General features: G+C 47.9%; 1 protein-coding gene across 8 annotated transcripts in view; it reads right to left on the bottom strand.

The window, feature by feature from the left end:
* Positions 1–14,422, bottom strand: part of CEP112 (centrosomal protein 112) — a 447,202-nt gene that overhangs the window by 216,052 nt on the left and 216,728 nt on the right. For all 8 annotated transcript variants that reach the window (XM_068264055.1, XM_068264054.1, XM_068264058.1 and 5 more), the window contains exon 19: positions 14,270–14,377. In XM_068264055.1, the coding sequence (XP_068120156.1) occupies positions 14,270–14,377 (108 nt within the window). The remainder of the gene's footprint in view (positions 1–14,269; positions 14,378–14,422) is intronic.

The raw sequence follows: 14,422 nt of genomic DNA on the forward strand, positions 1-14,422 counted from the left end.
CTTCCGGTTGTTCCCCGAAGGGAACCTTCCCCCTTTGCCTTCGGCTCAGGGGGTGGCATCCTCCAACACCCGAGGGGTTGAAGGATCCTGGGGTCCTCCGAGGAGGACCCCTACTGCGCCCAGTGGTTACCCAAAGGGCCTGGCCATGTGGCAACCGTGTCCACATGGTCTGGGTGGCTCCCCCGAGAGGGAGCCGGGTGGGAACCGAAGTCCCCGTGCCAGCAAGCTGGCCCCGACCTTGCGGCCGGAGTGATAAAAATTCCGCACTCTCCCTAGCCAAAAGGCCGGGGAGCTGCGTTAGTTGGCGATGCATATGGGCAGTACAGACCAAAGCACCCTACTTCCGCCTGAGATCTGCCACATCTCAGGTTTTTTCAGGTGCACCTGGAGCGCCACTTCCAGGGGCAGTACGCCTAAGCAAAGCCCTCAGCCATTCAGCCTCGACCATGGTATAGATCCATTCAATCAACTCCTGGGAATTACGACCAGGAAGGACACCCTGCCACAGTGCCATCCTTCCAGGTCCCCCCAAAAATTTCAAGAACAGATACTACACTTGATCTTAGCCAAAGGGGTCATATTTTTTTTTTTTTTTTTTTTTTTTTTTTAAGCTTTCTTGGCCCCTGTTGCATGCAACAGAGGTCCCGGGTAAGCAAGGCTATTAGCCCCGTGCACGGAAAAAGCGTGAGTGCCCTAAAGCACCCCCACAAAACGTGCACGAGTAGCCACGGGCCCCACAATGCTGCAGGGCCCTTCCGGTTGTTCCCCGAAGGGAACCTTCCCCCTTTGCCTTCGGCTCAGGGGGTGGCATCCTCCAACACCCGAGGGGTTGAAGGATCCTGGGGTCCTCCGAGGAGGACCCCTACTGCGCCCAGTGGTTACCCAAAGGGCCTGGCCATGTGGCAACCGTGTCCACATGGTCTGGGTGGCTCCCCCGAGAGGGAGCCGGGTGAGAACCGAAGTCCCCGTGCCAGCAAGCTGGCCCCGACCTTGCGGCCGGAGTGATAAAAATTCCGCACTCTCCCTAGCCAAAAGGCCGGGGAGCTGCGTTAGTTGGCGATGCATATGGGCAGTACAGACCAAAGCACCCTACTTCCGCCTGAGATCTGCCACATCTCAGGTTTTTTCAGGTGCACCTGGAGCGCCACTTCCAGGGGCAGTACGCCTAAGCAAAGCCCTCAGCCATTCAGCCTCGACCATGGTATAGATCCATTCCACCAGCCTCTGGGAATTATGACTAGGCGGGACACACTGCCACTGTGCCATCCCTCCAGGTCCCCCAAAGGTCCCCTCTAGCAGAACAAAAACTACACTTGATCTTAGCCAAAAGGCCGAGAAGCAGCCCAGCTACACATCACAGTCTGCATAATCAGCTCTGTTCCCTCCTCTATCTTCATTCTGTAGTGTAGTGTCACAGCCTGGGCAAAGCCCCTCCCTCCAGCCCTCTGATTGGATAGGGTGAAGCATCATCACAAGGGGGAGTCATTCTACTCAGCCCTCCCTGAAAAGCCACAATAGGTAAAGTTTTGACATTTTCCTACCCCTATAATACAAAAGCAGTAGCAATGGAACCTGTTTTTCACTTTATCTCTTCCACCGGTCATGGTTTCTGTATGCCATTACCTCTCTGCTGCACACAGTAGCTGGCCTGTGAGTGAGGCCTGGTTTCCACTTGTGCGCTTTGTGTCAGATTTTTCTCTCAGAATATTTGCATTGATTTTGCAACTAATGGTAGTGAATGGGGCTGTTTCCATTCAAAGCAAATTTTTGTACACGTGAAAAAATCTGAGGTCCAGTATCATTTTTTTGGACATCGCGTACGATTCGCGTACAATGCTTTGTGTAGGCAATGCGAATTTTCGCGTTATTTGCCCAAAAATTCGCATTAGATCCATGGTTACAGGAAGTTGTCAGCAGTCATGAGTAAGCTGTTACAAGGCAGATTGTGTTATATTTAACTAATGCGAATTGTCGCGTGTGAAAATTCGCAAAAAAACGTGTAAAAATGTACATGCAAATTTTCACAAATCAGAAAAATCTTATATGATTTTTTGCAGGTGAAAATGTCACGCTACAGTGGAAACGTAGCGTTACCGCTCAGAAGAGAGATGCAGAAGTGATGCGGCCGGCGGCAGAAGTGATGCGATGTGGCTACGTAGCCGCATTCGCATCACTTACTAGTGGAAACGGGCCCTAAGTATATTTCTCATTTATTCCCTCTGGGCCCGTTCAGATCACAAATGCGGATGGCCATGCGTGCGGAACGCGTGCGGACCGCAACGCGTACGAACGCATGGCCATCCACGTTTGTGTGCGTTGCGTGGCTGATCCCATCACTGAAAAGTGAATGGGACAGCCACGCGTTTTGTCAAAATCTGCGTGCAGCATGCGTTCCCGGACCGCACAGGTCCGGAACGCATGCAGTGTGAACATCAGACAGTGCACTCTATGCACTGTCTGATGTCCTGCGTGTCGGCCTCCTGCACGTGTTTCCAAAACGTGGCTGGAAACACGTGCAGTGTGAACGGGCCCTCTGACTTTACATAACTGTCACTATAGTGGTTCTTTAACTGCCAACTACTGCAAAAAATAAAATAAAAAATAAAAAAAATTGCAGTTTAAAATCCTCTATAATAATCTCCCTGTGTCCCTGCGTGTGCCTGTCTCTGTGTAGCTGGGTCCGTGCTTTTTGCTACTGCGCATGTAGGGAGACAGGAGGGCGGGGCCAGGGAGCCGGGCGGCCAGGTGCACATGCGTGCCTGCGGAGTAACATGCGGCGGCGAGAAACACAGACCCTACAGCCCGTTTTTAAATTGGCTTGGGTCTGCTAGTATACAAATAAAATGTAGATCTCCCAGAGGAAAATGCACTATAAATAATGTCCTATGTCTCTGTCACTTACAGTGGGTAGCATAAATCTGACAGATCTAACAGGTTTTGGACTAGTCCATCTCCTCATGGGGGGTTCACAGGTAATTCTGTATTTACAAAAGCACTTACTGATACTGAACGGCAGTTGCTCAGTCCAGTGGCCAAAATAGCGTGCAAACAAGCAGGGAAATGGGGTGGCATCTTTGAAAAGATCCTTTCTAGGAAGTGCTTTTGTAAAAAATAATGGTAACACTGAGAATTTATACTGCATTGTACGCTGGGAGAAATGTACATTTGATATGCATGTATTTATATTTCATTGTTATATTGGTCCACTTTCCGCACTGTGTAAAAATGGACTTGCTCATAGTGAGGGGCTCCTCGTCTCAGTGTGAGTGCAGAGTGTGCCAACACAGCAAATCCCTATCTATACACCTAACACGAACCCCCCAGTGCCGATATCCAGAGCTCAGCTATTTAATAGTAAAGCCCTGGTAGTGGTAACCGAAAAAGTGTCATATAACGGACAGTGAAAAGACGAGGGATTTTGTGGCACTAGATTCTTTTCACTATTAGCTATACAGCACTATTTTGGGGTTCTATCGACCTGAGGAAGCAGAAAATACCCACGAAACACATTGTGTAACTCCATTTTCTGTGCAATAAACCTTATGAAGTTATTGTACTGTACTGGCTACTTTATGTACAGGAGAGGAAAGCCAACCACTGCCTCTCCTTTTTAATTAGTTCTTGCAAAACTGACATTTAAAGCGGGATTGTCACCATAAAAATCAAATTTTAACAGCAACTGGCCTAAGTGTATTAAGTGATAAACATGCTAATCCTGCATTCAAAACTTTTTCTGCTGTTATGGTTTGGAGTTATCACATACCTTAGGAGTACTGGCCCTTTAATAGCCATTGCCATTCAGTTGCATGCTGTTTTTTATTTATTTATTTATAATATATTCCTCCTCTTCCCTTTATTTCCCTATCTAGCTGAAACATGATCCTCTGCTCACTTGTGTTTACAAGCAAGGCTGAGGTGACTCAGCGATTGGAGGAGAAAAGAAAAAAAAGTTAAGGAAAGAAATGACATCAGGATTTAGCCTCAAACTGTGGGCTAAGGCATGGTTCCCACCAGGAACAGAATTCTCTTCATTTACTATATAAAAGTCACTGAAATCAAAACGTGGACAGTACCATACATGTGTTATGCAAGTAGATCAAGTATTTATCTACTTACAGTGAGATGCGAAAGTTTGGGCAATAATTCGTTGGTTGTTACGATAAAAATTGTCAGTTATATATATATCATTTAGGAGACGCACACAATGATATTTGAGAAGTGAAATGAAGTTTATAGGATTAACAGAAAGTGTGCAATAATTGTTTAAATAAAATTAGGCAGGTGCATAAATTTGGGCACTGTTATCAATTTATTGATTCCAAGACCTTTACAACTAATTATTGGGACTCAAATTGGCTTGGTAAGCTCAGTGAATTATTGCACATGTTCTGTAAATCCAATAAACTTCATTCCACTTCTCAAATATGACTGTGAGTGTCTCCTATATGATATATTTAACTCACATTTTTATCGTAACAACCAATCATTTATACAGGAAAATCATGACGATTAACAAGGTTGCCCAAACTTTAGTGTCCCACTGTATATATGTGTTTTTTTCCCTGGCAGTATGGCTAATCCTCCTGCTTTGAAAAGTACTGTTTTTGCACTTTTCAGCACAACAAAGACAGTTGTCATCAATCTGTTTTGCAGGAGAGAAGATCTGAGTACACCCGCAGGTGCCACGGGGGCATGCATGTGCACGCGGCCGCTTTCTGTTGCCAATGGGTGGTCAGGAAGTGGTTAAACTGTTTTTAATGGTTTTATCATTTTTGGGTGCCTCCACCGACCAGTTTTACTGTTTCAGACGTATTTTTCTGAATGTACACGTTACACACACACAGGGGTGACAGTGGCTAGATGTACACAGATTACACACACAGGGGTGGCAGTGGCTAGATGTACACAGATTACACACATAGGGGTGACAGTGGCTGGATGTACACAGATTACACACATAGGGGTGACAGTGGCTGGATGTACACAGATTACACACCCAAGGGTGACAGTGGCTGGATGTACACAGATTACACACAGGGGTGACAGTGGCTGGATGTACACAGATTACACACATAGGGGTGACAGTGGCTGGATGTACACAGATTACACACATAGGGGGTGACAGTGGCTGGATGTACACAGATTACACACACAGGGGTGACAGTGGCTGGATGTACACAGATTACACACACAGGGGTGACAGTGGCTGGATGCACACAGGTTACACACACACAGGGGTGACAGTGGCTGGGTGTACACAGATTAAACACACAGGGGTGACAGTGGCTGGATGTACACAGATTACACACATAGGGGGTGACAGTGGCTGGATGCACACAGATTACACACACAGGGGTGACAGTGGCTGGATGTTCACATGTTACACACATAGGGGGCGACAGTGGCTGGATGCACACAGATTACACACACAAGGGTGACAGTGGCTGGATGTACACAGATTACACACATAGCGGTGACAGTGGCAGGATGTACACAGATTACATACATAGGGGTGACAATAGATGGATGTACACAGATTACACTCATAGGGGTGACAGTGGCTGGATGTACACAGATTACACACACAGGGGTGATAGTGGCTGGATGTACACAGATTAAACACACACAGGGGTGACAGTGGCTGGATGTACACAGATTAAACACATAGGGGTGACAGTGGCTGGATGTACACAGATTACACACACAGGGGTGGCAGTGGCTGGATGTACACAGATTACACACACAGGGGTAACAGTGGCTGGATGTACACAGATTACACACATAGGGGTGACAGTGGCTGGATGTACACATATTACACACATTGGGGAGACAGTGGCAGGATGTACACAGATTACACACATAGGGGTGACAGTGGCTGGATGTACACAGATTACACACACAGGGGTGACAGTGGCTGGATGTAAACATATTACACACATAGGGGTGACAGTGGCTGGATGCACACAGATTACACACACAAGGGTGACAGTGGCTGGATGTACACAGATTACACACACAGGGGTGATAGTGGCTGGATGTACACAGATTACACACACAGGGGTGACAGTGGCAGGATGTACACAGATTACATACATAGGGGTGACAGTGGCTGGATGTACACAGATTAAACACATAGGGGTGACAGTGGCTGGATGTACACAGATTACACACATAGGGGTGACAGTGGCTGAATGCACACAGATTACACACACAAGGGTGACAGTGGCTGGATGTACACAGATTACACACACAGGGGTGACAGTGGCTGGATGTACACAGATTACACACATGGGGTGATAGTGGCTGGATGTACACAGATTACACACACTGGGGTGATAGTGGCTGGATGTACACAGATTACACACATAGGGGTGACAGTGGCTGGATGTACACAGATTACACACATGGGGTGATAGTGGCTGGATGTACACAGATTACACACACAGGGGTGATACCGGCTGGATGTACACAGATTACACACATAGGGGTGATAGTGGCTGGATGTACACAGATTACACACACAGGGGTGACAGTGACTGGATGTACACAGATTACACACACAGGGGGGATAGTGGCTGGATGTACACAGATTATACACACAGGGGTGACAGTGGCTGGATGTACACAGATTACACACACAGGGGTGACAGTGGCTGGATGTACACAGATTACACACACAGGGGTGACAGTGGCTGGATGTACACCGATTACACAAACAGGGGTGACAGTGGCTGGATGTACACCGATTACACAAACAGGGGTGACAGTGGCTGGATGTACACAGATTACACACATGGGGTGATAGTGGCAGGATGTACACAGATTACACACACAGGGGTGATAGTGGCTGGATGTACACAGATTACACACACAAGGGTGACAGTGGCTGGATGTACACAGATTACACACATGGGGTGATAGTGGCTGGATATACACAGATTACACACATAGAAGTGACAGTGGCTGGATGTACACAGATTAAACACACAGGGGTGATACCGGCTGGATGTACACAGATTACACACATTGGGTGACAGTGGCTTGATGTACACAGATTACACACATAGGGGAGACAGTGGCTGGATATACACAGATTACACACACAGGGGTAACAGTGGCTGGATGTACACAGATTACACACAGGGGTGACAGTGGCTTGATGTACACAGATTACACACATAGGGGTGACAGTGGCTGGATGTACACAGATTACACACACAGGGGTGACAGTGGCTGGATGTACACAGATTACACACACAGGGGTGATAGTGGCTGGATGTAAACATATTACACACATAGGGGTGACAGTGGCTGGATGCACACAGATTACACACACAAGGGTGACAGTGGCTGGATGTACACAGATTACACACACAGGGGTGATAGTGGCTGGATGTACACAGATTACACACACAGGGGTGACAGTGGCAGGATGTACACAGATTACATACATAGGGGTGACAGTGGCTGGATGTACACAGATTAAACACATAGGGGTGACAGTGGCTGGATGTACACAGATTACACACATAGGGGTGACAGTGGCTGAATGCACACAGATTACACACACAAGGGTGACAGTGGCTGGATGTACACAGATTACACACACAGGGGTGACAGTGGCTGGATGTACACAGATTACACACTTGGGGTGATAGTGGCTGGATGTACACAGATTACACACACTGGGGTGATAGTGGCTGGATGTACACAGATTACACACATAGGGGTGACAGTGGCTGGATGTACACAGATTACACACATGGGGTGATAGTGGCTGGATGTACACAGATTACACACACAGGGGTGATACCGGCTGGATGTACACAGATTACACACATAGGGGTGACAGTGGCTGGATGTACACAGATTACACACATGGGGTGATAGTGGCTGGATGTACACAGATTACACACACAGGAATGATACCGGCTGGATGTACACAGATTACACACATAGGGGTGATAGTGGCTGGATGTACACAGATTACACACACAGGGGTGACAGTGGCTGGATGTACACAGATTACACACAGGGGTGACAGTGGCTGGATGTACACAGATTACACACATAGGGGTGACAGTGGCTGAATGTACACAGATTACACACATAGGGGTGACAGTGGCTGTATGTACACAGATTACACACATAGGGGTGACAGTGGCTGGATGTACACAGATTACACACACAGGGGTGGCAGTGGCTAGATGTACACAGATTACATACATAGGGGTGCCAGTGGCTGGATGCACACAGGTTACACACAGGGGTGACAGTGGCTGGATGTACACAGATTACACACACAGGGGTGACAGTGGCTGAATGTACACAGATTACACACAGAAGGGTGACAGTGGCTGGATGTACACAGATTACACACATAGGGGGTGACAGTGGCTGGATGTACACAGATTACACACATAGGGGGTGACAGTGGCTGGATGTACACAGATTACACACACAGGGGTGCCAGTGGCTGGATGTACACAGATTACACACACAGGGGTGACAGTGGCTGGATGTACACAGATTACACACACAGGGGTGACAGTGGCTGGATGTACACAGATTACACACACAGGGGTGACAGTGGCTGGATGTAAACAGATTACACACACAGGGGTGACAGTGGCTGGATGCACACAGATTACACACACAGGGGTGACAGTGGCTGGATGCACACAGGTTACACACACAAGGGTGACAGTGGCTGGATGTACACAGATTACACACACAGTGGTGACAGTGGCTGGATGTACACAGATTACATACACAGGGGTGACAGTGGCTGGATGTACACAGATTACACACACAGGGGTGACAGTGGCTGGATGTACACAGATTACACACATAGGGGGTGGCAGTGGCTGGATGTACACAGATTACACACACAGGGGGTGACAGTGGCTGGATATACACAGATTACATACATAGGGGTGACAATAGATGGATGTACACAGATTACACACACAGGGGTGACAGTGGCTGGATGTACACACAGGGGTGACAGTGGCTGGATTCACACAGATTACACACACAGGGGTGACAGTGGCTGGATGTACACAGATTACACACACAGGGGTGACGGTGGCTGGATGCACACAGGTTACACACAGGGGTGACAGTGGCTGGATGTACACAGATTACACACACAGGGGTGACAGTGGCTGAATGTACACAGATTACACACAGAAGGGTGACAGTGGCTGGATGTACACAGATTACACACATAGGGGGTGACAGTGGCTGGATGTACACAGATTAAACACATAGGGGGTGACAGAGGCTGGATGTACACAGATTACACACACAGGGGTGACAGTGGCTGGATGTACACAGATTACACACACAGGGGTGACAGTGGCTGGATGCACACAGGTTACACACACACAGGGGTGACAGTGGCTGGGTGTACACAGATTAAACACACAGGGGTGACAGTGGCTGGATGTACACAGATTACACACATAGGGGGTGACAGTGGCTGGATGCACACAGATTACACACACAGGGGTGACAGTGGCTGGATGTTCACATGTTACACACATAGGGGGCGACAGTGGCTGGATGCACACAGATTACACACACAAGGGTGACAGTGGCTGGATGTACACAGATTACACACATAGCGGTGACAGTGGCAGGATGTACACAGATTACATACATAGGGGTGACAATAGATGGATGTACACAGATTACACTCATAGGGGTGACAGTGGCTGGATGTACACAGATTACACACACAGGGGTGATAGTGGCTGGATGTACACAGATTAAACACACACAGGGGTGACAGTGGCTGGATGTACACAGATTAAACACATAGGGGTGACAGTGGCTGGATGTACACAGATTACACACACAGGGGTGGCAGTGGCTGGATGTACACAGATTACACACACAGGGGTAACAGTGGCTGGATGTACACAGATTACACACATAGGGGTGACAGTGGCTGGATGTACACATATTACACACATTGGGGAGACAGTGGCAGGATGTACACAGATTACACACATAGGGGTGACAGTGGCTGGATGTACACAGATTACACACACAGGGGTGACAGTGGCTGGATGTAAACATATTACACACATAGGGGTGACAGTGGCTGGATGCACACAGATTACACACACAAGGGTGACAGTGGCTGGATGTACACAGATTACACACACAGGGGTGATAGTGGCTGGATGTACACAGATTACACACACAGGGGTGACAGTGGCAGGATGTACACAGATTACATACATAGGGGTGACAGTGGCTGGATGTACACAGATTAAACACATAGGGGTGACAGTGGCTGGATGTACACAGATTACACACATAGGGGTGACAGTGGCTGAATGCACACAGATTACACACACAAGGGTGACAGTGGCTGGATGTACACAGATTACACACACAGGGGTGACAGTGGCTGGATGTACACAGATTACACACATGGGGTGATAGTGGCTGGATGTACACAGATTACACACACTGGGGTGATAGTGGCTGGATGTACACAGATTACACACATAGGGGTGACAGTGGCTGGATGTACACAGATTACACACATGGGGTGATAGTGGCTGGATGTACACAGATTACACACACAGGGGTGATACCGGCTGGATGTACACAGATTACACACATAGGGGTGATAGTGGCTGGATGTACACAGATTACACACACAGGGGTGACAGTGACTGGATGTACACAGATTACACACACAGGGGTGATAGTGGCTGGATGTACACAGATTACACACACAGGGGTGATAGTGGCTGGATGTACACAGATTATACACACAGGGGTGACAGTGGCTGGATGTACACAGATTACACACACAGGGGTGACAGTGGATGGATGTACACAGATTACACACACAGGGGTGACAGTGGCTGGATGTAAACAGATTACACACACAGGGGTGACAGTGGCTGGATGCACACAGATTACACACACAGGGGTGACAGTGGCTGGATGCACACAGGTTACACACACAAGGGTGACAGTGGCTGGATGTACACAGATTACACACACAGGGGTGACAGTGGCTGGATGTACACAGATTAAACACACAGGGGTGATACCGGCTGGATGTACACAGATTACACACATTGGGTGACAGTGGCTTGATGTACACAGATTACACACATAGGGGAGACAGTGGCTGGATATACACAGATTACACACATAGGGGTGACAGTGGCTGGATGTACACAGATTACACACAGGGGTGACAGTGGCTTGATGTACACAGATTACACACATAGGGGTGACAGTGGCTGGATGTACACAGATTACACACACAGGGGTGACAGTGGCTGGATGTACACAGATTACACACACAGGGGTGATAGTGGCTGGATGTACACAGATTACACACACAGGGGTGACAGTGGCTGGATGTACACAGATTAAACACATAGGGGTGACAGTGGCTGGATGTACACAGATTACAAACACAGGGGTGGCAGTGGCTGGATGTACACAGATTACACACACAGGGGTGACAGTGGCTGGATGTACACAGATTACACACACAGGGGTGGCAGTGGCTGGATGTACACAGATTACACACACAGGGGTGACAGTGGCTGGATGTACACAGATTACATACATAGGGGTGACAATAGATGGATGTACACATATTACACACATAGGGGTGACAGTGGCTGGATGTACACAGATTACACACACACAGGGGTGACAGTGGCTGGATGTACACAGATTACACACATGGGGTGATAGCGGCTGGATGTACACAGATTACACACACAGGGTTGACAGTGGCTGGATGTACAGATTACACACATAGGGGTGACAGTGGCAGGATGTACACAGATTACACACACAGGGGTGACAGTGGCTGGATGTACACAGATTACACACACTGGGGTGATAGTGGCTGGATGTACACAGATTACACACATAGGGGTGACAGTGGCTTGATGTACACAGATTACACAAATAGGGGTGACAGTGGCTGGATGTACACAGATTACACACATAGGGGTGACAGTGGCTGGATGTACACAGATTACACACACAGGGGTGGCAGTGGCTGGATGTACACAGATTACACACATAGGGGTGACAGTGGCTGGATGTACACAGATTACACACACAGGGGTGGCAGTGGCTGGATGTACACAGATTACACACATAGGGGTGACAGTGGCTGGATGTACACAGATTACACACATAGGGGTGACAGTGGCTGGATGTACACAGATTACACACATAGGGGTGACAGTGGCTGGATGTACACAGATTACACACACAGGGGTGACAGTGGCTGGATGTACACAGATTACACACATAGGGGTGACAGTGGCTGGATGTACACAGATTACACACATAGGGGTGACAGTGGCTGGATAGACCCCAGATTACACACATAGGGGTGACAGTGGCTGGATGTACACAGATTACACACATAGGGGTGACAGTGGCTGGATGTACACAGATTACACACATAGGGGTGACAGTGGCTGGATGTACACAGATTACACACATAGGGGTGACAGTGGCTGGATAGACCCCAGATTACACACACTGAGATGGCTGCATGAGGAGCAGGGATTGTCCCCTCTCTGGACTGGCACACAGCGCTGACATTGTTCCCATATTTCCTGCAGGGTTTATGGCCCGGGATGGGGTTGTATAAACAGAATTTGAGCAGGGGATTTATAGAAGGACAACAAGCAGCAGGCTGTGTGGAGATGTGTGGTCCTCTGGCCCCCAACTGTGAGCAGGACACTCTATATACTCTGTATGGTAACTGCTCACTTCACAAGACAGGAACATAAAGGAGAAAGTATGAGAGGTGACCTCAGTGAGGGAAGAGGAGACACTGAAAGACCTACAACGCCTTCCAATATGGAGACTGGCCGGCCTCTGCTACCCCTACACTGTCTCATCAGAGTCTGGGGCTAAAGCTATACACATGACAATTTTTACTGGCACATTAAATCACACTAATCGAATCTGTGAGTTATCTGTATAAAACAATAATAATAATAACAATATCTGTGACGCAACAAGATACATCGATCAGAATTATGACTGATTCTTGATAAAAACGATTAAAACTTTCATCAGACCAGACGGTAAATTTCAGGCTATCAGAAGCGGTGTGGGAGCAACAGTAGATCAATAACCCATAGCATTGCACTGTATCCAACAGTGCAACTCTGCAGTCGGATAGGTTTTTAATAGATTTTATAATGAAATCTATTGAAAATCTGTGTGCCGTGTATGGGGTGGAATCGATCCCTCTCTGATCAGACTCAGATCAGAGAGTAACCAATCTGATTGCCACACTAGGCAAAAATCGAAACGTGTATGGCCCCACTTTTATTTAAGATAAAATATGGCAGTACACCATAAAATGTAAACAATACAAATCACGGTATACAGGTGCCCGCGCTTATCGATTTTCCCATTTGATTTCCCCACAGATTCGATCTACCTGCAGAGAATCCATTCCCTCAAAACAGGGCTGTGGAGTCAGTATAAAAATCATCCGATTCCAACTCCGACTCCTCAGTTTATGAAACCACCGACTCCAACTCCGACTCCAGGTACCCAAAATGGCTCAGACTCCTTAGTCTAATACTTACCAGGGCTGTGGATGTTGTACAAAAATCATCCCACTCCTCAGTTTATGAAACCACCGACTCCAACTCCGACTTCAGGTACTGAAAATTACTCCGACTCCATAGCCCTGCCCCAAAATGTCCAATTGATCTTCTGCTGGCCGACTGAAAGCATCAATCAGACAGGGCATTAGTCTTAGGTCAATTGGGGGAGGGGCTGGAGCAGCGGTGGATGGACAGCCCATAGCGTGGCCCTGTATCGGACAGTGCAACGCTGCAGGTTGATTGATTTTCAATAGATTCCCTACTGAAATCCACTGTAAATCAAAGTGCAATGTGTGATAGGAATCCATTCCTTTCAGAGAGGAATAAATTGATTTTGCCACATCGGGTGGCAATCTATAAGTGTATGGCCAGCTTTACTGCCAACAACCCATCAAATTGCTCCACCCACCTCTTCAGAGCAGCAAGGGGAACAAAGGTGAAAATCTGATTGCTTGTCTGAGGAAACAAGTATTGTCCCTTCCCTGAATTCTTCTCTGACAGACCTCAAGTAGCAGCTCAGAAAGGTGACACCAGGCCGAGGTCACATGACGGCTGCAGCCTGTGAACAGTACTGAACAGTAGGAAGCAGCTTCAGTACCCAGACAGTCAATGGCCAGTGGAGGACGCCATACCTGCTGCTCGTATCTCTGCTTCACCTCCTCCAGCTGCCGCGTGAACTCTTTACTCTGCTTCTCACGAAGGGACTTGGATCGGCTCAGATCCAGCTCCACCTTCCCCATCTGTGACCAACAAAGACAAAATGGAGAAATGTCAAAAGACGTATA

Source organism: Hyperolius riggenbachi, chromosome 12 (assembly GCF_040937935.1).
Source record: "Hyperolius riggenbachi isolate aHypRig1 chromosome 12, aHypRig1.pri, whole genome shotgun sequence".
Taxonomy (NCBI): Eukaryota; Metazoa; Chordata; class Amphibia; order Anura; family Hyperoliidae; genus Hyperolius; species Hyperolius riggenbachi.